At 31.5% G+C, this 24,943-nt stretch overlaps 2 protein-coding genes across 2 annotated transcripts in view; one reads left to right on the top strand and one right to left on the bottom strand.

The window, feature by feature from the left end:
- Window positions 1-5,146, top strand: part of LOC143061973 (glutamate receptor ionotropic, NMDA 3A-like) — a 72,063-nt gene extending 66,917 nt beyond the window's left edge. The window contains exons 9-11 of the mRNA XM_076233832.1: window positions 587-634; window positions 1,917-2,135; window positions 5,128-5,146. Of these exons, the coding sequence (XP_076089947.1) occupies window positions 587-634; window positions 1,917-2,135; window positions 5,128-5,146 (286 nt within the window). The remainder of the gene's footprint in view (window positions 1-586; window positions 635-1,916; window positions 2,136-5,127) is intronic.
- A 2,054-nt stretch (window positions 5,147-7,200) lies between these two features.
- Window positions 7,201-24,943, bottom strand: part of LOC143067549 (glutamate receptor ionotropic, NMDA 3A-like) — a 34,477-nt gene continuing 16,734 nt past the window's right edge. The window contains exons 2-9 of the mRNA XM_076240895.1: window positions 20,785-21,350; window positions 17,852-18,881; window positions 16,698-16,822; window positions 15,425-15,578; window positions 14,628-14,921; window positions 13,386-13,505; window positions 10,267-10,334; window positions 7,201-8,462 (exon numbers count right to left, since the gene is read on the bottom strand). Coding sequence (XP_076097010.1) covers window positions 7,613-8,462; window positions 10,267-10,334; window positions 13,386-13,505; window positions 14,628-14,921; window positions 15,425-15,578; window positions 16,698-16,822; window positions 17,852-18,881; window positions 20,785-21,350 — 3,207 coding nt within the window. The 3' untranslated portion in view covers window positions 7,201-7,612. The remainder of the gene's footprint in view (window positions 8,463-10,266; window positions 10,335-13,385; window positions 13,506-14,627; window positions 14,922-15,424; window positions 15,579-16,697; window positions 16,823-17,851; window positions 18,882-20,784; window positions 21,351-24,943) is intronic.

A 24,943-nucleotide genomic window follows, 5' to 3' on the forward strand; every position in this document is an offset into this window, starting at 1 on the left:
AAGCCTTTATGTTCTCCTGAGGACAGTTATGCCTCAACACGTTTGTTCGTTCTTCTAATAAAATCAAAACCCAAAAGATACTTTTTCAGATACCAATTACATGTTAATACAAAACAATTTGAAGTATTATTTCATTATAAAGCGGTAGTGAAATACATGAACGAATAAAAGAAGTTTAAGAATGTGTCAGTTCGGATTTGTCACTGCATCTCACAATTTAAAATATTAATAGACAAAGGTGAATGGTTCAAATCTAACGTCATATTTTTCATATAAAGTAATTTTATTTAACTACTGTTATAAATACTATCAGTATACGCCATGTATTTCATCAGTTACAGGTTATTATTCAAGCGTATTCACAAACATAACATAGTTCCGGGTTGAATGTGGTAAAATAACTCAAATATAGATATGTTCTTTTTCCATTACAAAAACATCGTACGTCAATCTAATACGTCTGTAACTCAATCAAGGTAGGATCGACGTCTCTATAAAGATATTTTAGAAATGTATTAACACTTAATTTGGTACTCACAATAGCGACGTTCAGAGTTAAAGTTTTTTATTATTTTTTCATCCATAGTCTTTACTTGAGTGAATCATCTGATGGTATTGCATCATTTGCTCAAAGGTATTATTACATAGTTCTGTGTACTTATTGCAAATAACATTTATAGAATTTTCAAGTTAACTGGTACAAGTTTGAAAATTTATGAGGTACTAAGTACTAGTTTTTTTTTCGATATAGTCCTCACGATGCATTTAATTTTCCATATGACGTTAAACAGCCATGTTTCATCATAATCATGTTTAAGATATGCTTTTGGAAATGACAAAATATTACTTTTTGAAAATAAACACAATGTAATTTGTTAATTGCAATTTGTGTCCATGTACAAACGCATATATCAGTTTTTGCATTATCATGAAATGTTTTAATATGATAAAGTTATTACAGAATTATATAAATAATTGTTATATCATCACTGCAAATCAATGTAGTTTGCACTCCATTTTAATCTATACCAATATGTTACTGCTATACACAATATGTATGCACAAGTATTTGAAATAATATTATCATTGATTAAATTACTCTTTTCAATAGATTATGCACAGATTTAGTTTAGTAAATATAACATATATTAACACATATATATTGCATGAACCATTCACGCTAGATATAAGGTTGAATCAATAAATGAACAAAGAAACTAAAAAACAATGGAAACATTCGTGGTTTTCATAAATTTAATGAAATAAGAGATACACAGTGGCACCAAGAGGAGATGCTTATCCCTTTTGTGATCTGTGGTAAAACCCATGTTTTGCTATTTGGAACCCTTACAAATAAATATAACACTTTTTACAATTGGGGCGTCCGATTCGATCTCCTCGTTTAACCTTTATCAGGAATGCTTTAAAACAAAACTTTGAATGGCAAGATTACATTGACGAACGTATAACCGAAATAGGACATAAAATAATAACCATGAAAGTATTGAAAATATACTAAACTGTATTGTTATTCCAAGTAAAAAGGTGAGATAAAGGTGTTGACAGGTAACAATATTATTGTTATGGCTATTAACAGAAGACGGAATACATTCATATTCGATTGTAAATGATACTTTTAGAAAATTAAAAAAAAAACATTACCTATTGCGACAAAAAAAATATGACTGACGGTTGGTTCAACTTCAACATGTCACATAGGTCACTAAGATTGTGACGGAGACCATACACATTCCGATAAAGAGATCAATTTAAGATGTCTGTTACGGAACATAACAGATATGGTATCGCAAAATTTTGCTTCTAACGGGGGACAATTTAAATTGCATATGTGTAATAAACTTGAAATTAGTTTTAAATCTTTCTATTGTTTAATTGTCTAATAATTCTTATTACAGGATGCAAGAAATGAAAGTGAATAATTTATTTGGAGATGATTCTCCAATTTCAGCAACACCTTGTATCACAGAAATTTCTCTCAAGGATCTGTGTTCACAGATAGATTTTGATGCGTTAAAAAGTCAAGCGTTGGACGATTATGAAATCACAGAGGAAAACGAAAATGAGGAGAGTGATGATGATAATAATGAGGACGATGAATCTTCGAGTGATAAACAGTGTTCTTTTTTTTTACCGGAACCAACTAGGTCGAATAGGTCTTCATTGGCCAGCAATAAAAGACTAAGTGACGCATCAAGTACAAAAAGACTAAGTGACGCATCAAGTGCAAAAAGAACAAGTGTCACATCAAGTATAAAAAGTAAGAGAACTAGTAGCGTCTGTCAAGATGTTCCAGAAATACATTTGAATAGTGATAATATCATTAACGAGTATAATGAAATGTTTCCCAAAAAACGAAAAGAACCGTCGATTCCGAATGGGAATTTACATTTTGCCAACAGTTATACAATAACAGATTGTAGACCTATTTATGATGACACAAATGAGGAAGAAACGTCACTTTTACGACATCATAACTTTAACAAATCACCTTCAATGCCTTCAAAAAATCGATATCAATATAAAAATACTAAGAAGCGGAAATCCTGGCAGGAAACCAGTGTAGACGATATCGATATCGCCGATATACAATACGATGAAATAACTAAAGATGACCTATTATTAATGTGGAAAGCTTCAGAAATGGAACTAAATGCAAGGCTTCAAAAAGCTCTCAGGGAAAAATCAAGGCTGCAAAGACTTCTTGTCGATCTAGATACATCCCAAGAACCAACCCCAGTATAATATATGCATTCATTCATTTCATTACAAAATTACAAAATTACAAAACATAATTATATAATAATTCCGTTTCTATTGGTAGTCTTATTAGTCAATTTTGTTTGCCAAATTCAAGAATGTCAAATCTTTTTCTCATAATATAGTAAACATTATGATAGAATTTATAACACCTTTATCAAATATTTTTGGGCATTTAAGTTTACGGGTAATATTTTGTAACATATAAATGCATATTTCTTTGAAGTCTTGTAGTACAATGCTCAACTTAATCGAACTATATATGCGTATGTACCTTCATCTCCAAATGACAAATTGTATTTCTCAAAAAATAGCTCATCTAAATGCATTTTTAATTCGATTCTTTTTACACCTTCGATTGAAATGATTGAAATTTGCAAGATATGGGTTGACTGTCACCTTGGTTTAAAAGTATGGATAAACTGACTTTGGAACTAAAAATCATATTATTGTTAACCATTTATCATATTTCAATGGAGACAGTCTTTTGAATTTAGTCTTTTATAAAATTCTCTGAAAGATGTACCTACGTAAGGAACAATTTATATCATTTTATTTAAAAGTAGACGGCTTTTCGGTGGAGGTCGTGATCTGCATTTTAAAACCTGTTTCCTTCATTTTAGAACTTGGGACACATTAATCACTCTTTGTAAATATTAAACATATGACGTATGCAATCTTGTAATGAAACTATCCATGTAAATCTTTAAAATTAATTTTTTGTACTGATTACTGTAATATCTTCCATAATGGTGTCCTCAGAGGATATAAAACCATATAGTGTAAACTATAGTTGTTTATTTTGACTAACTTATTCAGGCAATGACCGGTCTCTAGTAGATTTGATTATCATTATATTTTAATTTCTGAGCAGTTTTAATCGAGATACTGATAGTGTACCAGGTGTATTCATTTTACGTTCTTAATTAGCGTTGTTACACGTAGGATTCGTTCAGAATATGTTTTATGATTCAATGGTTAAAGAAAGACAACACTTTTCAATGATTACATTGCTCGGTTTATAAATCAGAGTTATCTTTCTTTGGTTTATCATCAAACAATACTGGAATTGAGAGATACCCTGATTATATCCTTTCCTTATGCTTTTTGAAATGTCGACAGATGAACACTCCAACTTCTTTTCGATGATTTTGGTTTTTTCCTTTTTGAGACCCGTGAAATAATTTTGTTTGCAAAATTGAGCATGCATGTTCTGTAGGTATTTTCAGTTAAATTTTATAAAGTTGTTGTGTTAATTTTATTTTTGCTGCCAATAAACTTTACAAAGGCATAATAACAATACCAGCAGACTAAATCAGTTCCAGATTGAGTATATCTGTATGGTTCCTTTCGATGTATTTGTGAATGATATCATCACTGGTAATAATCACTCGATAATATGATATCATGTAATAATTTGTTTATATATAGTTGGTTTTTTTTCGAATGTAATTCCGATAATATAAGGAAAGTGTTCATAGTGATTTCTCTTGCATGTTCTATGTACCTATTTGGTCATGATTAAACCAAGGCAGGCTGAGTATTAAACTAAATTATAAGCTCATAAAAGTATATAAATGTATTTAGGATCCGCATTCATTGGCATTATTAAGGTCCTTCTGTTCATATAACTCTTTAACTATTTCGGTTCGTAATCACCTTTGTCTTCCATATATTCGGCTTTGGACAATTTTGATGAAGGAAAATTCAGAAAAGCTCATCAAACGAATCATTTTATACGGTATTTTTTATTTTCTTATTTTGTTTACAAAACACGGGATGATTTAGAACTTAAACTATTTTATTTATACCTTGTCTATAACATTATTTGAGGACTACGACTTAGAATTTTAGGTATTGGGATACATAATGAAGATATGTAGCACGATATATTAATACCTAGTTTTTTATATTGGTTGTATGTGTGTTGTTTTTTTACTATGACTTTAGCATGTCCCTTTCTAACATTTATGACAGTGGGTCGAGACAAAGGAAGACATCACGGAATGAAATAACGAAAAAAAACCAATGCAAAATTATAGGAATTTATCGATTACTGCCAATAGTCAGCTTCAGATAAGACATTTTGAGTCAGAAAAACAGAAACCATGGTTAATGAAGACTTACGTCACATCCACAGTTTTAACTTAACTAATATCGATTTTATCTCTTATTGTTTCAGGGACTGAAGTGAAGCGCACACAAATAACACTAATCAGATAAAAGGAAGTCGTTTTTATACTTTAACTACTAAGTAACTTACTGTAAAACACGTTATGACGTTTTGTATAATGATGTAAACATGATTGTTCTAATTTTCCCATATAAACATATTTTTCTTAACTACAGGTTCAAGAAATACTATTAAAGGTGAAATAATTTATTCAATTAAAGTTATTCGAGAGTTTGCAATTAACCAATTCACATTATGGCTGTTCGAATTCAACCTTCGAATCATTCGATTCGTGATTACATCCAATGTAAGATGAAGCTAACTCTTGTTTGATCGAATGTTCAAACGATCAATCACATCGCAATAAGTTCATGTTTTTACACAATCTGACTAAGGTTTAAAATACAGATCAAAACTTTCATAAACGTTTTTCCCAGCATTCCTACACCAATTGGCCCAACCTGAAGTAAGCCGGATTGGAGTTATTTTACTGTGTAAACTTTACGATAAAATATCACATAGTATTGCCTTTTTCAAAAGCATCTGTTTATTCAGATGTACATAAAAGAACACGTTTTGCTTCATTTAACTTGTTGGGACAAAGTAAGTTAATATAAAAGGAAACTTTAGACGTACGACTAATGGTCCACCTTCTTGGACAGGTTGACATTATTATTTTCAGAAAATAAAAAAAGTCGATTGCAATACGCAAAACGATTGTCGCCCATACTTTTCTTATGGCATTGATAAACGATCCCATTAAACAAATAATACCTTTTCTAGTTCAAACTTATATTCTTCAATCAAATAAAATGCATTATCTTTGTTACATAAATACCAAAAGCCCAAGATATTTCCTGCGACTGTGGTGCACAGGGAATTTAGAAAGCAAATGTATGAGGAAAATTTAGCAACTGGACTCCCACAACGTAATGAAGTCTTTGTCATGGCATTTGCTGACTTATTCATTTTCAGATTCATTATAAAACTTATTCGACTGTAAAGGTACATAAAGTTTCATAAAAAAGAAACTATATATATACGATACAATGGGTTAATCGAAAAGGTTTAAGTTGTAGAGAACAGACAACGCCTCCTTTGTAAACCACAATGACAAATAGACAATAAGTATACATAGCTACATGGTAAACTAAACATTGGACAACATGAAACCAACAAAAACCTTGCCCCGGACGTGTTAGTTGTTCTTGCTCCACTAGTTGAACCATTTGTGTTTCGTGGAAAGAAACAATTCGATTATAAGTCCTATTTGGTCGTGATAAAGGGAATGGGCTTTTAGATACAAGTGTAACATACCCGCATACATCTGAAACACAGATATTCCAATCGGTCTACCAAATCAAGACTGCGATCGTAAAACGCAGAACTGTCAAAGAGATGTTATTATCTTAAAGCACCCTGCATTTAATAGCTTTCTTGAAAGCAGCAACCCGCTTTCAAGATGCATCTGATTCACACAGACGCTGAGGTATGTAGTTTCACATTTACTTTGAAACAATCTAATTAGTTGATAAAATTGAAATTTATTATTTGGAAAGAAGTGTCATAAATCATAACAAGGTCCGTGAATAGATTCTTGTTAATTAAGCACATACATAACCGGCGTTGTTAAACAAGAGGCGTTGATTGTCGAAATACACATCTGGTGCAGAAAAATTGGTATCGTTTATGTTATTGTGAGATGTCCGGTTGTTCGTGAAAGCACTTGTTGCTCGCTCTAGATTCATAGCTTATCGGATGTATAAATTGTAATATAATAACATTCTCAATTGCAAGCACCTTTGAAACGTCATTAACTGGTCAGCTCTTTTCTATGTTGTCTCTATTAGGTTTTATTGATATGTGTCGATTCTTTTTATATCATGTAAATGTGTATTAATTTCCTTACACCATTGTGTCATTGAGATTGTATTAGGTGTTTTCAACAAATTGATATGCATGTTCCATTGATTATCATACTTATAGGAGTCAAGTGCAGTGCCCAAACAAAAACCGAAACAATAACAAGATGATCTTAGATGTAAAACAAAAGCATACAATTTTGCGTTTAAATCCATTCAGAAGAGATGTAATAGCTACATCTTCAAACAGGTATTCAACTAATTAAAACAAAATACATGTAGAGGTTTTGATTGCAATAGACATAAACAGTGATTTGAGAAATAATTCATTAGGCTTGAATTTCAACTTTAAAATCATTTAAATCTAAAGCACCCGTGAATTATTTCTCAAATGATTTTTTTTAAGATAAATGTTTGATGTTCCCGTATAAATTAACATAAAAGAAGTAAATTAAAGAATAACAATGGTGTAACGATTAAATGATTTACAATAAGATCATCTTACTTTTACGTTAAAAAAATACTGTGAGACTGTATATGCAAAATGCGTAGAATTTCCCATCATCATGTATCATTCTATGAAAGTGCTGCTTGTCATTACGAAAACAGAAAGCATATCATTCTATATATAAAATTACATACAGTATTTGGGTAAAAAACAAAATTTCCCCATAATGTTTATTAACGATGCTAACTTTGTAAAACAGTATTTGTTTTATGATTCTTTAACAAACCACAACACTATTTTATTAAAATAACAAATAACAATGTAGAAATGAATATAATCACTTTGACTCTATCACAGTTTCGTGCATAATAACTTTTTCTTTTTGGAGAGAGTTCTTGTTGGCTCCTCTGAATCGTCTGACTCAACTATAGCCAACAAACATTTCAAATGATTGTTTTGTGACTGAAGTTTATTAAGCTTAGTTTGGAGTTCTATTTCTGAACGTTTCCATAGAACTAACAAATCTTCCTTTGATAAAGCCTCTACTGCGCATTCATCGAATACTGTTGTTGAATGGCGTTTAAATTGAGCTAGAGCGTGTCTACGTATTGTGGATTTAACACGATTGTCTTTCAACTTAACCGATGAACTATAGTAACATTTTGATTTCGAAGATGAAGTAGGTTTGTTTGGTTGAGGTGCTGCCACGGGTAAAGAAGATGGTTCATTTTCTCGTTCTAATGTGACTTTTTCTGTTTTCATGAACGTACTAAACTTTCTGTTACGCTTTTTATCGCTTTCGTGATTACGTCTCGCCAGATGAGACGAATCGGAATGAGATAGCTGAAGTCGTTTTTTCTTTATCACGTCTAATTCAGCAGTTGCACTGACATATTCGCTGGATATTGAATGAAGTTTGTGATCCCATAAATGATTAACCTGTAAGTGTTTATCTAGGTTGGTGTCCGAATTGTTATGATGGATTGTAAAAACATTATTCTTTTCCTGAATATCCTCAGATGAGCTTTCTTCCGTTGAATCATTGAAAAAAACATCATCAAACTCCTGAGATTCTATTGGAAATATCATTTTGCCATTATTGATTTCCTCCTCTTCTGAAATATTATAGAGTTTACCGGAAGAAGAAGTGGAGAATATAGCACTATCCCCATTACATAATGAGCGATCTTCACTTGCAGACCTACAACAGGTAAAACAATGAATAACATCCGTCCTTTAAAATAGTTTGAAATGGAAAAACAATTCATTAGAAGCATATGTAATCATTTCTTAACAGTAAAGCATAAATTGATTAAACTAGAGATATTCATAAACTCAGTACAGTTTTCACTCATAAAGTATCAAACAATGAATATTATAAAGTAATACAATATTCCAAAATAAATGAGGTGGAATCACAAATCCAATCTAAAGATCCTAACATGAACAAAACTAATAAGCAGCAATATAAATACTCGTATAAAGATAAGACCATGCCGGTATAAGAATGTCGAACGCATAATACTAAAACATTGGGTTTTACAAATTACAATCGAAATTGGGAGAGCCAGATGCTCTCGAATTGTTAGAAATATCATGTGCTTCCGACACTATTGTGCACACTATTATGTACAACAATGTTCAATAAAATTTTGTCGTATACAACATTTATAGAGGTAATCACTGGCCTGATCATTACAATTTAGTCACACTCAACACAGCTGTGATTCTCAATGGTTGTTACAATTATTTCGTATTCGAAATTTTTGTGATTACCACTGATCATTACAATTGTGGTGCATTCGATAATGTAGAGATGATCAGTGAACTTATTAGTGTGGTTCCAATCGACACCATCTTCGCTAGCCAAGGGTTACGATCCACTCTTGGCGGAATGAGTTAAACCCAGGATAATGATTGCTATTGGTCGAAGTTGTAACTGGCTGCATCCAATCAAAAAGCGCCTATAACATGATCACGTGTAAATGTTGAAAATGTAGGTAACAATTACCACGAGCTGATTGTGCAACAAGTCTAAATCCCCCAAAACATTCGACGATATTTAGTGACAATTTAAATGTTCCTAATCAACTAATATAAGTTCCTGTGCATGTTTCTTGCAAAAAATGTTTGACTGTCAACGAATATTTTTCGTTTTCTGCTTCAACTAGTTTGTAGACTCTAGACTATACCGTGTTTTCACCGTTTTACTGAAGAGAGTTCATGTGCTACCATTGGTCAGGAATACTGTATTTGAAATGGGCGACTTATTCAACCGAATGTTGGCGCAATATTGTTATCACAAACGTTGGCTTAATCTGCCAAGGATGGGGAGGAGGCGAGTGGATCATAATTCTTGGCTGGCGACCATGATTCAACACCGTTTGCTGTACAACGTGGTTAACGACCAATCAAATGTGGTGAAGGTCAAAACTATTTAACTTAATTTACCTTGGAGTTTTAAAACCTTACTCTACTCTTATACATGTTCCTCAACCACCTCATCCAAAAAGTGTCAAAGATTCCAAACCTAACTTAGTACGCTTGATAGGCCGTTTCAGGAGCATACAACTCATTTTCAGTATTCGATTGAATGCTCAAAAATGATCAGCACAAATACTGATATGTTTCTCTCGGTTTTTGTTTGTAACCAGGATTTGTTTTCCCTCAATCGATTTATGACTTTTGAACAGCGGTATACTACTATCGCCTTTTAACGATAATTTTTTTTATAAACTGTAATTAACCTGTGCATTATTTAAATAGAAATATTAATCCATTCGATCCAACGTAGTTGTTTTTATATTGTGAACAGTGACATCCATTATCAATGTTATCCAGTTCGACACTTAAACTGTTGATTCTCAGATAAGATGGGTTTGTAGTCACGAAATCAGATCGACATTCTTCCGTCACTGAGATGTTTTTTATTGAATACTTTTCATCTGTCAATTATGAATCGTATGAAATAATTCAACAAATAATATAAAATATAAGTAACCAACCTCAACAAAATATCAGTCAGGTTCATAAATTTTAAACCTTTCCGGGGTGCTCTTTGAACTGCTTTTTGCTATAAAAAAAAATAAAAATGGACATGTCATATAATGTATTTTGTATGTTATTTAACAGTTAAAACTGACTTTGTAAATTTTAAGTTAATATAAATACATAAATGAAACATCTATAGGTGCAATAACTTACAAATATCAAACTCCAACTTGTTACAAATAATTTCAATTTACTTCCGTAAAATTGCAGCACAATAGTGTTCAGAAAATGTTAAGAAAAAAGAAACATCTCAATGGTTACCCTCAAAATGTATGAATGATAAATTTCCATCTCAAAACTCTACACGCGCGACGGTGCATCTTATGGCTTATTTGGTGTCCTGTTCATTCATTTCAAATAAAGAATTGTATACTATCTTTTAAATTAACTATCGCATTTTTTAAGCTCTAAAACAAAGGCTTTTGAGAAATGTAAATATCTTAGCAGGGACGAAAAACGGCGAATAAAATTATGTTTTGTTAATGCATGGATAACATTGAAACAATCTTCGTATATAAACATATTTTAAAAGAAAATGGTTGTGTTCTATTCAGTTTACAATAAGATCCATCAATAAGTAAAGATTTGTGAAATTTTTACATTTTCGAAATTAATTACAGCCATTTTCTGGTTGAGACGTCCCTTGGTCAAGGATTAAGATAACAAACGCAGTTAATAGAATAAAAGAAGACAAACTGTTGGTTTTCCATCATTTGACATAGATTGTAAGCATACTTTTCAGTCTTAATTTATCATTAAAATTCAAAAGAAATAAGTACTTGACCCCAAAGTCTTTTTCAATTCAAATCGCAACTTAACTGCTTCTGTAGTTTAATATTATCTTATGAAGTATAAATATCAATACAAGGAATAAACAAAGATATTTTGTTAGTAAATAAGAAAATTCACCTGTTCATTCATTTTCAGTGAAATATTTGATACTAACAAACGAAGTTTTGGGAAAAACAAGTCCGCTGTACAATTCTCGAAACTGTTTCAAAAAGTATCTCAAACAAAAACAACAGAACATTCACATGTCTTGAACTAATAAAAAAATTGAGAATGGAAATGGGGAATGTGTCAAAGAGACAACAACCCGACCATAGAGCAGACAACAGCAGAAGGTCACAAACAGGTCTTCAATGCAACGAGAAATTCTCGCACCCGGAGACGTCCTTCAGCTGGCCCCTAAACAAATATATACTGGTTCAGTGATAATGAACACCATACTAAACTCAAAATTGTACACAAGAAACTAAAAGTTAAAATAATACAAGACTAACAAAGGCCAGAGGCTCCTGACTTGGGACAGGTGCAAAAATGCGGCGGGGTTTAACATGTTTGTGAGATCTCAACCCTCCCCCTATACCTCTAGCCAATGCAGAAAAGTAAACGCATAACAATACGCACATTAAAATTCAGTTCAAGAGAAGTCCGAGTCTGATGTCAGAAGATGTAACCAAAGAAAATAAACAAAATGACAATAATACATAAATAACATCAGACTACTAGCAGTTAACTGACATGCCAGCTCCGGACTTCAATTAAACTGATTGAAAAATTATGTCTTCATCATATGAATATCAGGCACAATCCTCCCCCTGAGGGGTTTAGTATCATACCATCATAACAAATATGAGAAGAACATAACCCGTGTCATACCAACAACTGGTTTATTAATAATAAATGTGTTTAGTTCCGATGCAAAGACCCTATAAGTGAATCAATATTAACGCCAAAATATGCAATCTTTAATGACCTGACAACAGTATCGTAACTATATCCTTTCTTAATAAGTCTATTTAAAGGTTTTGTTAGCTTCTGAGGTGAATACTGACATTTTTGTGCTTTATAAAGAATATTTCCATAAAATATTGGATGTGAAATACATGAACGTATAAGAAGTCTGCATGTTGAGCTATATTTACGAATGATGTCCTTATACCAATGATAAAATTTAGTAAATGTTTTGACTAGTTTGTGATATCGAAAACCCTGGTGTAATAATTTTTCAGTAATACATAAATTTCTCTCGTTAAAATCTAAAACATTGTTACATACACGAGCGAATCGTACAAGTTGAGATATATAAACATTTATAGATTTCCGATCTATCAGTTTTAACCTATTTGTTCTGCAGTGAGTTCTGTAAGTAATATATTGTATATGTTTTTAATACGTAAAACGCTGCTTATAGAGTTATTTATTTTGCTTGATGAAATTTACAACTCATCAGGCAGTATACATCAACGAAAGCTACCTCTAATTGGAACCTATCTATATAAGAACTTGAAGACCATGGCATATTTCCAATATAAACCCCTATTACATGCCCACAAACACTTATCAAAAAATTGAAATGGTTCATTATCTGCAATTAATTTTTAGTCAGTCATTAAGGGTACAGACGCAAGAAATAGACTAAAAAGGGGGAAAACTTTATTTTTCCATCATTTGACATAGGTTTTAAACAGACTTTTCGGTTGTTAATTTATCACTAAAATCCAAAAGAAATAACCTTCAGACCCAAAAAACTTTCTCTTCAACTAAAATCCCATAAAGATCGCAACTTAACTTTAGTTCAATATTATCTTGTGTATGAATTATTTAAGAACAGAATAAGGAATATGTAAAAAAAAATAATAAAAAAATTATGTCGTAAATAATGAAATTCACTGTTTTATTTTGCCAAAGTTCAAAATTTTTATTTTAAAGAACAAAATTTCTTAAAAAGCCAGCCCACTGTAAAATTCTCAACTGTTTCAAACATAATCTCCAATAAGTTGACTAGAACTAATAATAAACATTTATAGATTTCCGATCTATTAGTCTTAACCTATTTGTTCTGAAGTTCTGATACTAATATATTTTATATGTAACTTATACGAAAAACGCAGCGTATAGTGTTATTTATGTTGCTTGATGAAATTTACAACTCATCAGACAGGACACATCCATGAAAGCTACCTCTAATTGGAAACAATCCATATAAGAACTTGAAGACCATAGTATATTACCAATAACCCTATGTCATGCCCACCCACAATTATTAAACAACGAAATGATGAATTACCTGCAATTCATTTTTCTGGAACATTCTAGTAAACTGTCGATCTTTCATTATATTCATCATTTCACGGGCAGTTTGTTGTGGTGACACTAATGTTTCACTCATAACAGTTCGATATAACCTCTGAAAAAATACGATGTAAGAATAGAAAAAAAAACTCTTATTGTACTCATTGCAGTACGATAAACTCATCATAGATACCAGGACTAAATTTTGTATATACGCCAGACGCGCGTTTCGTCTACAATAGACTCATCAGTGACGCTCGAATCCAAAAAAATTTAAAAGGGCCAAATAAAGTACGAAGTTGAAGAGCATTGAGGACCAAAATTCCTAAACGATAATAGAGCTACCAATGCGATATAGTTATAGACAAAGTCTTCATTTTTTATATTGTGTTTTGTGTACTACTATTTGTCTGTTTTGTCTGTTTGTAGCTATGTCGTTGTCAGTTTATTACCGACTTATGAGTTTAAATGTTCCTTTGGTATCTTTCATTTCTCTTTTATTGTTGTTCTTATCACAATACCGGTACTAGATATTATCGCTGAAAATGATAAATAAAGCCATAAAAAAATGTTTTACTCATAAAAGTACGACATAAATGCAATAAAGGGAAAAAGTTTAAAAAAATAATATTACATTCGTAACAATACTATATTTAAATGAAATACTCGTTCAAATGGCAGCGAAGCTTTACCATAGTGTTATTATTTATGTTAAAACAGGTTAACAAAATGATTACAAAAGCTTCTGAGATTTCCTATAAATTGTTGAAATTCAATTTAATAGATCTTTACATCGTGAATATTTTTGGTTACAACATACTTTATTTTCTGCTATAGTTTCCGATGCTTTTTACAACTACTAGACTTGTTATCACTATATTCGTTGGGCGGGGTTACGGCAAGCTTGTTGATTGATATGATCAAAATATAGTTAAAACACAATAATCTAGTTACAATCTAGTGGTGATGTAATTGATTCAATTTCATATCCTCTCAAAGGTGGATTTACAATCGTGAATTGTAAACATCAGATATCAAATATCGAATGTTCATTTCAGACTTTCGTGTGTTTATATAAAATGTACATTGGATATGATGTAATGACCACGAACCAAAATAACATCTTTTAAACAATTTTCAATTAATAAAAGAATGTGTGCCTCACTTTTAACAAATATTTCCAAGTGAGGCATATTTGCCAAAATAAGATTTCACAATTTTTACAAATAAAGTATACCTGATTGAAAAATTCTAGTGTTCGTCTAGATTTCCACCTACTGTCTGTCGCTTGTTTTCTGAGGTATGGCACCAAATATTTGAAAGCAGCATGTTCTCCGACTAACAGCAGAACCGAAAGAGCTAAACCACAAACGAGCATAATAAATAGGCCCCCAGTCTGCTGAAGATCATATGGATTAACACTTTCCGTGGACATTTGTTCTTTGCAGTCTCTGACCGACACGAACTTCTTTGTAATTGTCACCAAATATCCATTTTCTACATAATCCAAAATAAGGGAAGATAGCTTTTCCTGTTAAAATAAAAAAAATTTTCAAATCAAATGTTTTGTAGATGTTTGTCATTTTTGTTAATTGCATGCATTTTAATCCAGTCTATCTGTTGTAACAAAAGCAAATAATGCATCGGAAGAAATGATAAAATGCGTAGTGCATTTGGACAGTCATGTTAAACGATAACATGTAAATTTCAAAGCAGTTTGCATAATTTTGTTCAATGGAAAATATTTCAAAATGACACAAAGTATGTTTACATATCTAAATAATCGACCATAACATTGAGTGACTGTTATTTGTTTAACGTCCTGAGACGAAAAGTCATGCATATCGTTGAAAAATTAGAAAATTCAAAATTACGTTATATATTACTGTAAATCAATTTGAATGTTTAAACAATTTTTGAACATCTTTTCCATAGGATTTTTATTAAAATATGCCGGGGTTCTTTCGAATATTTAAAATTCATGACTGTATCATTATTATTGTCGGTCTGAAAATTTACAAGATAAATACCTACCTCAAGCCAAATGGATGTGGATGGCAACCCAAAAGCATAGAAATTTTCACCGAACTCGCTACCAGAAAACTTGATGGTACATTTAGAATCAATCTCAGCCAATTTATATACAAGGATTTGGGTATCATCAACATAAACATCGTATATACCCTTTCTAAAAAATAATAAATGTTTAGATGTTATTATTTATTTTATTCACTTCAATGTTACTCAACAGAACCTAGTTAATTAAATATGGGTGGAAAATGTTCTAGTAAATGGATTTCAGTAAAGATTTTTGCTATTTTTCCTTATTTTTGTAAGTATAGACAGTTTGTTGCTGTCAAGTTAAGTTCAATTATAGTATGAACTCACGTTGAAAGTAAAATTTTGTGTGTTTTCTTTTAATAATTTCGTAATGGTTACAGATCTTCTTTGTTGCTTTTGTTGATCAAAAAGTGAAATTACAAAAATACTGAACTCAGAGGAAAATCAATTCGGAAAGTCCCTAAACACATGGCAAAATCAAATGACAAAACACATAAAAAACGAATGGACAAGAACTCATATTCCTGACTTGGTACAGGCATTTTCAAATGTAGAAAATGGTGGGTTAACCCTGGTTTTATAACGCTAAACCTCTCACTTTGTTGACAATTTATATTATATGTATTACTTAAATTATTAAATTGTCGATATTTTAAATGTTATCCTTTTGTTTCAATACATTTATAATGAATGATCTTTATGTTTGTAAATCTCAATTGTGCAAACCGATGTATATCTTCAATCTAGTTCCTTCCGTGAAATGCAGTTGACAATTTTTCGAATATGCTAAATATTTTGTACAGAACGTCAAAATTTTTGAAATCATTCTAATTCAACGAGAAAACAAGTAACCATACTTGTAGTACTGTTTTGTTTTAACATTTTGTAATGATTTAAATTGACAAGGTGTATACATTAATGGTAGTTGTTTATATACCATTAAAAATATTAAGGGGGTCATCTGTTTTCACCGATTATAAGGTCTAACTGTGAAAAGAGTTGTTATAATAAAAACACACCAAAGGAGATTAAAAAGGGACACAGTTGGTATGCAATTGTTCCAAAACCGATACCAGCCCGGCTCACGGTATCTTACTTACGAATCAAAATTATCCATTGTGTCTCCTTTTTTGTTGCTTTACCATTGCCACTATCAGTATGATGTCTGGTTTCAATGCTATTGAATAAAATTTACCATACACAAAATGAAAGTTTTGACATCACACAGTATAACTTTTACACTTACCTCAATCCTTGTAAACCCTCATCTAATCCACTCACGAAAACGGGCTTTGTTAATTTAGAATCTACTTTACTTAAAAAATCAGCAGCAGCACTTGTTTCAATCATTGCTATTTTCTTTGACTCAAGCTGTAATGATAATTGAAATCATATCTCACTTTATACCAATGTATTTATTTTAATCTATTTATTTTATTGGTTTCTTTTCAAATTATGTTTTTTCTCTTTTTATTTGTAACATGCCCCACCAATGATAGTAGAGGGGCATTATTTCTGGTCTGTGCGTCCGTTCGTTCGTCCGTTCGTTCGTTCGTTTGTCCGTCTGTCCCGCTCAAGGGTAAAGTTTTTGGTCAATGCAGTTTTTGATGAAGTTGAAGTCTTATCAACTTGAAACTTAGTACACATGTTCCTTATGATATAATCTTTCTAATTTTAATGCCATATTAGAGTTTTTACTCCAATTTCAATGTCCACTGAACATAGAAAATGATAGTGCGAGTGGGGCATCCGTATACTGGGGACACCTTCTTGTTCTCAATACTTTCCACCTGTAGTAAGTCCATTTTCACTAAACTAGTATACATCTTTATTTAAGTGCCAGCTGATGCCCACCTCCGTGTGCTGGATTTTTTCGCTGCGTTAAACATCCCCGTTTGGGGTCTTCGAATGTTATGTGCTCTTTGGTTGTGGAATTTTTCATCTATGTCATTTTAAGCCAAAATATTTATAAGATGGAATTTATTGTTATATGCTGTATTAGGATGGAGATAACTGTATTATATTTGTCGCTAGTTAACTCAGTTAGCAACAGTAAAATTTACATTTTACGAACGCCAAGCTTCAAATACAATACAGTTATCTCCAAAATAGAGATAAAAGAGGGACAAAAGATACCAGAGGGACAGTCAAACTCATAAATCGAAAATAAACTGACAACGCCATGGCTAAAAATGAAAAAGAAAAACAGAGAAACAATAGTACACATGACACAACATAGAAAATAACTGGCTGTTGAACTTTCAATTGGGATAAATGGCTATACATTTATACTAGAGATAACTTGCTTTTAACATTTTCAATAGAGATAATTGACCGTTAACATTTACAATAGAGAGAAATGTCTGTTCACACCAGAGAGAACTGGCTTTTCACACTTACTTGATTATCCTGGATACCAATAATGTCTTGAGTTTCATTCACAATACCGGCAAGATAAGCAGCAAGGTTGGCTGTATAACTGGCAACTATAAATATAGCCATCGCAGCCCATACATTCTGTAAAACTTTACTTGGCCAACCTTTTGGTGGCTTTGTAGAAACGGTATGACCAAACCACAAAGAAAAAACCATTGTTAGTCCGGAACCTAAAGTATAATTTTTTGCACGTTTTCTGGCCCATGGATTTAAGCCAAAAGGACTATTCCATTCTAGTAATGATGTAGCTATACCAGTACCTATAGCACTAAGAATTACGAGTAACCACACATTGTCGTCAAAGGGTTTCAAAAATGCGACAATTGATGGATTAGTTATTTCTTTTTTCATAACTAATGAATAACCTGAGAAGTGAAAAGGTTCTGTAAATGATATTAATTTTGATCTTGCTGATGTAATGCTGAAGGCTCCAACTATCATATCTGCAACACCGGAAAGGATATCACCTACCATTCCGTTCATAGAATTGTTGATAAGATTACCATAATTTGTGTCATTTTCAAAATAAATTGCATAATCAAATTTGAGATCTTTCGATAGTACATCTAAAAGTTCAATAGCAATTCCACTACAACAATATATAGAATCTGAAGAATTTGTAAAACAATTATCAATAAAGGCACCTTTGGCAATCGGCTCGGTCTGGGAAACTAAACAACATGGTTTTGATGTAAAACAACTATCAACTCCATCAACTGGACCGTGTATAAATACAAATGGTTCTGCAGGTCTAGTAACTACCCTGTGTCTTGGACTGATATTTTTTACAGGCCCAAAAATGGTATGACCGGGCCAGTAAATGGTATTTAAGGTAAATGTATCACTTCCCACGTGTCCTACATCCTTCCAGTGTGTGATGTTGTTTTTAACTTCTTTATTTCGTACTACATACGAGTAATTGGTACGACGTCCTTCTTCGTCAAATGAAAGACCTTTGTTTGAGGAATCATTATGTCGTTTAGATGTAACATAGCTGAAATATAAAAATGATTATACAGCAATTAAGGAATCTTACTTTTTTAAATGACTTTCGATGGAAATATTCAAGGTCAGTTCAACAAAAGTTAATCTATTTTAGTGAACGTCTTTGTAATTTTGAAAATATGTCTTATCTTTTTATTTTTTATTCTCGAAACTCTTCAACTACGAACTTTATTAAGCCTATTTTAAAAACTTTACTATTTCTTTCGTTACTAATGAGTCTTTTGTAGACTGAACGTGAGTCTGGCGTACACAATTATAAGTTCGGTATCTTCGACGTTTTTTGTTTTTTTTCTTACATACTCGCATAGGAGTTAATGATAGTTCATTGGGTGGACCGACGCTGTGTTCTAGCTTTCACATTATCCAGCAGCAATTTAATGATGGTAACATAGATCTATTCGTAAACATTAACGGTGTTTCAATAACAACAAGAGTATCTACAATATTTTTAATCTTGATTTTTCCTCTTAACATTATGAATCTATTGTGTTTTAATATGTTGTTAGGTCGGTTTGGCAATTTAACCCACAAGATACCATGTGCTTCATTTGTCAATGTTTTTTTTATTAATATCTATACCTATAATATTTAAATATGTATCTGTTATGAGCTTTTAGTTATTAAATGACAAAGGTGTGATAGTAATCTTGATATTAAATCGATTTTAACTATTTCAATATTGGTTCCAATCTAGCTAGATCTGATTGAAGTTTACAATAGAGTAATCCCAAGACATAAGAATACCATTATTAATAAATCGGTCTTGCAATTTGACCATTAGAGCCTTTCATTATCACTGAATAATTCAGGCAGTGACAAACCCCCAACAACGCTTGATGTAGCAATAAAGACGCTAAATCAAACTTTCAAATTAGCAATGATATTGTATTCACGCTCTAGTTTAGCTTCAAAGCGTATTTAAACTATCCCATGGGCTATAATTGAGTACTAATACTTTGTAAATCAAATGATATCAAAATCACATCTATGTCATACAGAAATTATTAAACAAACTAAAGATTACTCTCTTTAAGTGCAATTAATATGAGTTTTAGATCATTAAGCTTCATGTTCTTTTCTATAAAAACGTTATGCACTGTGGCGTAAATTGTATCCGGTGGGTGCTTGGGTTATTTGACGCAATAAATGTTCAATACTAGTATTATAAATAAAAATGTTTGACTTTTAAAATGTATCGATCTGATGAGTTAAGCCCTTTTCAATTGATTAATTTGTTCTTAAGTTATGCTGATACACCGCTGATCTAGGTTAGGAAAGGTTGGACTCTATAGTGTTTCATTTCTAGTAGGATTTTACCAGTTTTAGATGTGAATCCTTTGAATGAAACACATTCATGGGGAATGGCCATTCAACTGTTTCATATATTATTATTGGTTTTTGTTTTGTTTATAAAATTGAGAAAGTGATTAATAATAAAGTTGTTATGTAGTCAATATAAAGCAATATTGAAAGGCTTTGTGGAAACCCATGGGTATGATTCATACATTTCTCAAGGTCATTTCTGTTTACTATATTTACCTACAACCATTTTGGCGTCCGATCTTGTTATCCTACTCAATTTTGATCACAAATCACTAGTATCGTCCAAAGCAAAGAGTATAATAGATATGTTCAGATTTTATTTCATAAAACAATATTCTGCTATACAGACAATACAAAATCAGGAATTTCGATTTTGTCTGCAAATTTCCATATCAATCACGACAGAAAGAAGTATATTAACATTTGTGATGTAAATTATGATCTACTTTTATGTCACCTTTGCTTTTTCTTGGGATTTGATTGCATAATGATAGTTGTGATATTTTCTTTGTCATCGTGAAACGCAATAAAGATAAAAGATTGTAAAATAGTAGAAATTAAACAATTACCTGATAACCTGGTCACAGAATACAGAGTTATTGTATATAGATGTTGTATCACCAAGTGAGTTGATTTCTTCGACAAAATCAGAAATAGAAATAAGAGATTTTTCAATCAATGATTCCAATCCATCAATTTCTTGGCTTTGTAATGCCAGTAAACCGGATGGGTAAAACTTTTCTTCGATGTCAGAAGCCGGCATAGACATGTCCGACAAAATCCAAGCATAACCTGGTTCAAAGTAACCTTGTTGCCGACACAACTGGAACAATGTTTTGATGTCAGTATTTTTAATATGAGCAATAATGAGTCTGTAGCCATGTTCTCTAATTTGTGTGAGTTTGAGAGATAACGTTGAGATGTCTTCTTCGTCCCGAAAAATGATAATTTGAGTATTGTTGAATTCGTAATTCCCTGTTTTAGAGATAAATCCCTCCAGAAACTGGTCGTTCAGATGTCGATAGTCTATTATAAAACATGTCTTTGGTAAGTAATGAGATTCTACTACAGCTGCCGTCGCCTGACCTAAATTCCACCGATTTCCATTCAATGCTACAACTTTAGTTGGATATATCTGAAAATATAAAATATAACCTAAAATGATATTAAAACGCACATAAAATAGTAAAAGTGAAAGAATAAACATTGAGAAACAGGTTGCATATTCAAAGAAACGTTAACATCACCATTGTCTGTGCCATATTTATATATGTAGGTCAATTTTTAATTTTTGAAAAACAAAGGCTTTTCTACCTCAGGAATAGATTACTTTAACTGTATTTGGCAAAGCTCTTAGGAATTCTGGTTTTCAATGCTCTTCAACTACGTTCTTTATTTGGCCTTTTTAATATTTTTTATTAGAGCGTCACTGATGAGTCTTTTGTAGACGGAACGCGCGTCTGGCGTTAAAATTTTTAATTCTTGAAATACTAAGGCTTTTCTACCTCAGGAATAGATTACCTTAGCTGTATTTGGCAAAACTTTTAGGAATTTTGGTCCTCAATGCTCTTCAACTTCGTACTTTATTTGGCCTTTTAAAAAAAGATGATTCACGCGTCACTGATGAGTCTTTTGTAGACGAAACGCGCGTCTGGCGTAAATATGAAATTCCAATCCTGGTATCTATGATGAATTAATTCATCATATCATTTGAGATGGATATATTTAATCACGTCGCTCTGTTGAGAAAATTGAACAGTATGCACTATCATTCATTCAAATAAAAAAAAATATTATTAGATAAAAGGAGGATCAATTGCATTTGTAAAATCGTAAGCGGGTATTCTCTACCAGTTTTAATCAAAGAAATACAGACTATATATATTCAGAAATTAACATCGGTGATATCAAATTTGCCCAAAATGATACGTACTGCTCTAATTTTTAATGTCGATTGGATGGCGACCGTGTTCCCTGTACACCATATAATTTGGTGTTGATGATACCATATTATAAAGTAACTGATAGAGTTTCAGATTTATCTTTTCTAACATACATTTGTCGAATAACTTTTCGACACTGTACATCCACATTATATAGTGATGATAGATTTTTACAAAAAAAAATAGCATGATAGTAGATAGATACCTAAATCAACCAAAAATTGTATTCTATTATTAATAATTCATTTATTTAGCAAAATCTATCACAGATGTTGGAACCGTCTTTAAACATTGGTAATCTGCTCCCACTATCACAACTTTCCCACAATGACACACGCGGCGCTGTGATAATAAAGTTGTAAAACGTTTGTTAAAATTAAAAAAAAAAGTCTATTGTGTGAAATCCATTCATGGAAACTTCTGCTTCTGTAGTTACATTTCTCTGAAATTTTAAATAGATGTCGAGCGATAAAACAATTGTTTACTGACCATGCGAGGGCTGTTTAATCAGTTATTTTACTCAAGGTCGTTAAAAACTCCCATCATCATCAATTGTTTGAATTACATTGTTTGTCAACAACATTTGATATGTTTAGGACAAATATCCTGGTAATATATTTAAACAATTAATACTTCCAAACAATGAAAACATGCTTATGGTATGGATAAACAAGTAATTTTTTAAATAAATTATTTATATCTGATTATTTTAATGCAATGCTAACAAAACTCCGGAAACTGTTAAGTAAGCCATCGTAAATAAACATCAATATTAAACATAATTTTTAGCAGTTTAAACTACATTCATTTTAATGTTTCCATAAACAAGGCAATAACTAATTCAATACACTAAGGATGGTAAAACAATAGCATTGTTATATAAAAAGAACTGGTGCCACTACATGCCAGTGACGCTTTTCCCCTACAATCAAGTATATTTAAAACGGAAATAATTTCGTAAACCTTCTATTGGTCCATAAATCGGTGCCATTTTTATTCGAAAGAAGGTATAGTACTTCAGTGGAAACAATTTGGTAAACAAAAATTGACGTGAAATCATAATATGTACTTTTTATGAATAAATAAATGAAGATACATAAAGACAGTAGTATAATGGCATAAAACACACACATCAAGGGTCCAATTTACACCTATGTATACAGTATATCAAACTTATACAATAGACCTTCAAATAAAGGCAGCAGTAGTATACCGCTGGTCGAAATTCATAAATCGACAGAGAAAAAAATCCGAGTTACAAACTAAAACTGAGGGAAACCTATCAAATATAAGAGAACTACGACATGACAGAAACACATTAAAATGTAACACAAACAGGGTATTTTATGATAAAAATGGTGGGTTGAACCTGGTTTTGTGGTATGCAAAACCTCCCGCTTTAATGGCAATGTTAATTATAACATAATTATAACATACATTATAATTATAATTTAATATTGTTATTTGGAAATCTGCACAGCTTAACCCGAGAATCTGCGACACTTAAATATAAAAATCAGTGCGCTGATTATGCCCTTAATGGGTCCTTTATTGAAAATAAAATGTATCTTATCTAATAAAACTATAAATAAACCGTTTATAAAATTAATGCATTTTCGACCACTAGAATATATCACCATAAATATACATGTATTTTGAAAAATCTTTCTGACTTTTGTTTGGTCATTAATTGTCTTCAATTTCGTACTCAATTTTTACTGTGTAACTTTTTTATATTCGAGTGTCACTGATGAGTTTTTAGGCAATACGCGCGTCTGAAGTTCGAAATTTTAATCCTAGTATCTATGATGAAATTATAGTACGCACTTTAATCAAAGTTTTAAAGAAAAAGTTACATCATTATTTTTGTTGTATATGGTGTTGATAAAATTCCGCTTTGCGTTATATGCTAATAGTTACATACAGATTGTCTCTATGGTATACTTCTGGTTTTTTTCACTTAAATAAGTATATTTACATATGCGAGAAGTGACTTGACATATTACGTTTGATAAGGAACGGTTGGAAAATTGACATATATGTGGAATTATATTGATACGATTGATATTTATACTGACATTATTTTAGCGTTCATATTTAATACAGATTTATTGTATCGATATTATCATGCAATGTTGTTTTTTATATTAGAAATGACTTATAAACGAATGATAGCTTTAAGTTTTCTTCAGAAGGCAGCTTTGATTGTACAAATGAGGAAATTAAATGTTTTTCTCATAATCAATTGAGTAAAACCTTTCATGCAACAAATTAATTAAAATGGGTCATAAAAATAGGGCATGACCGATATTTTTGGCGTACAACGGTATTTATCCTTATTAATATCAAAGAGAGAGTAAAACGTGGGATGTGCATGTACGAACGGAAATACAACGGCCAATTTTACATAGACAATTTTACATAGAAATTTATGTCTCGTTGTATATACTGAAACTGCAACAGTCCTTCTGATATGTGTTTATTTCTCAATTTGCCAGTAATACATTCGGGAAATAGGACGTTTCCGCGGCTGTTTTACCTGTAACACGAGAGGGCATTTGCTTTCCAAACACTAAGGATATTTGTGCTTTAATAATTAAATTGACCGGACAGTTTCAACTTGCCCCTTTTACCTATGATAGCTAATTACTACCACAATTTTATATTAATTAGTATTGTAATTTTTATTGTTATTAATAAATGTTATATCAACATTACAAACCTAATGTTGAATTCTATCCTAATTCTATCCTATTTTTTGGGGAAATTTTAGAAATTCAAATCT

Source organism: Mytilus galloprovincialis, chromosome 1 (assembly GCF_965363235.1).
Source record: "Mytilus galloprovincialis chromosome 1, xbMytGall1.hap1.1, whole genome shotgun sequence".
NCBI lineage: Eukaryota > Metazoa > Mollusca > Bivalvia > Mytilida > Mytilidae > Mytilus > Mytilus galloprovincialis.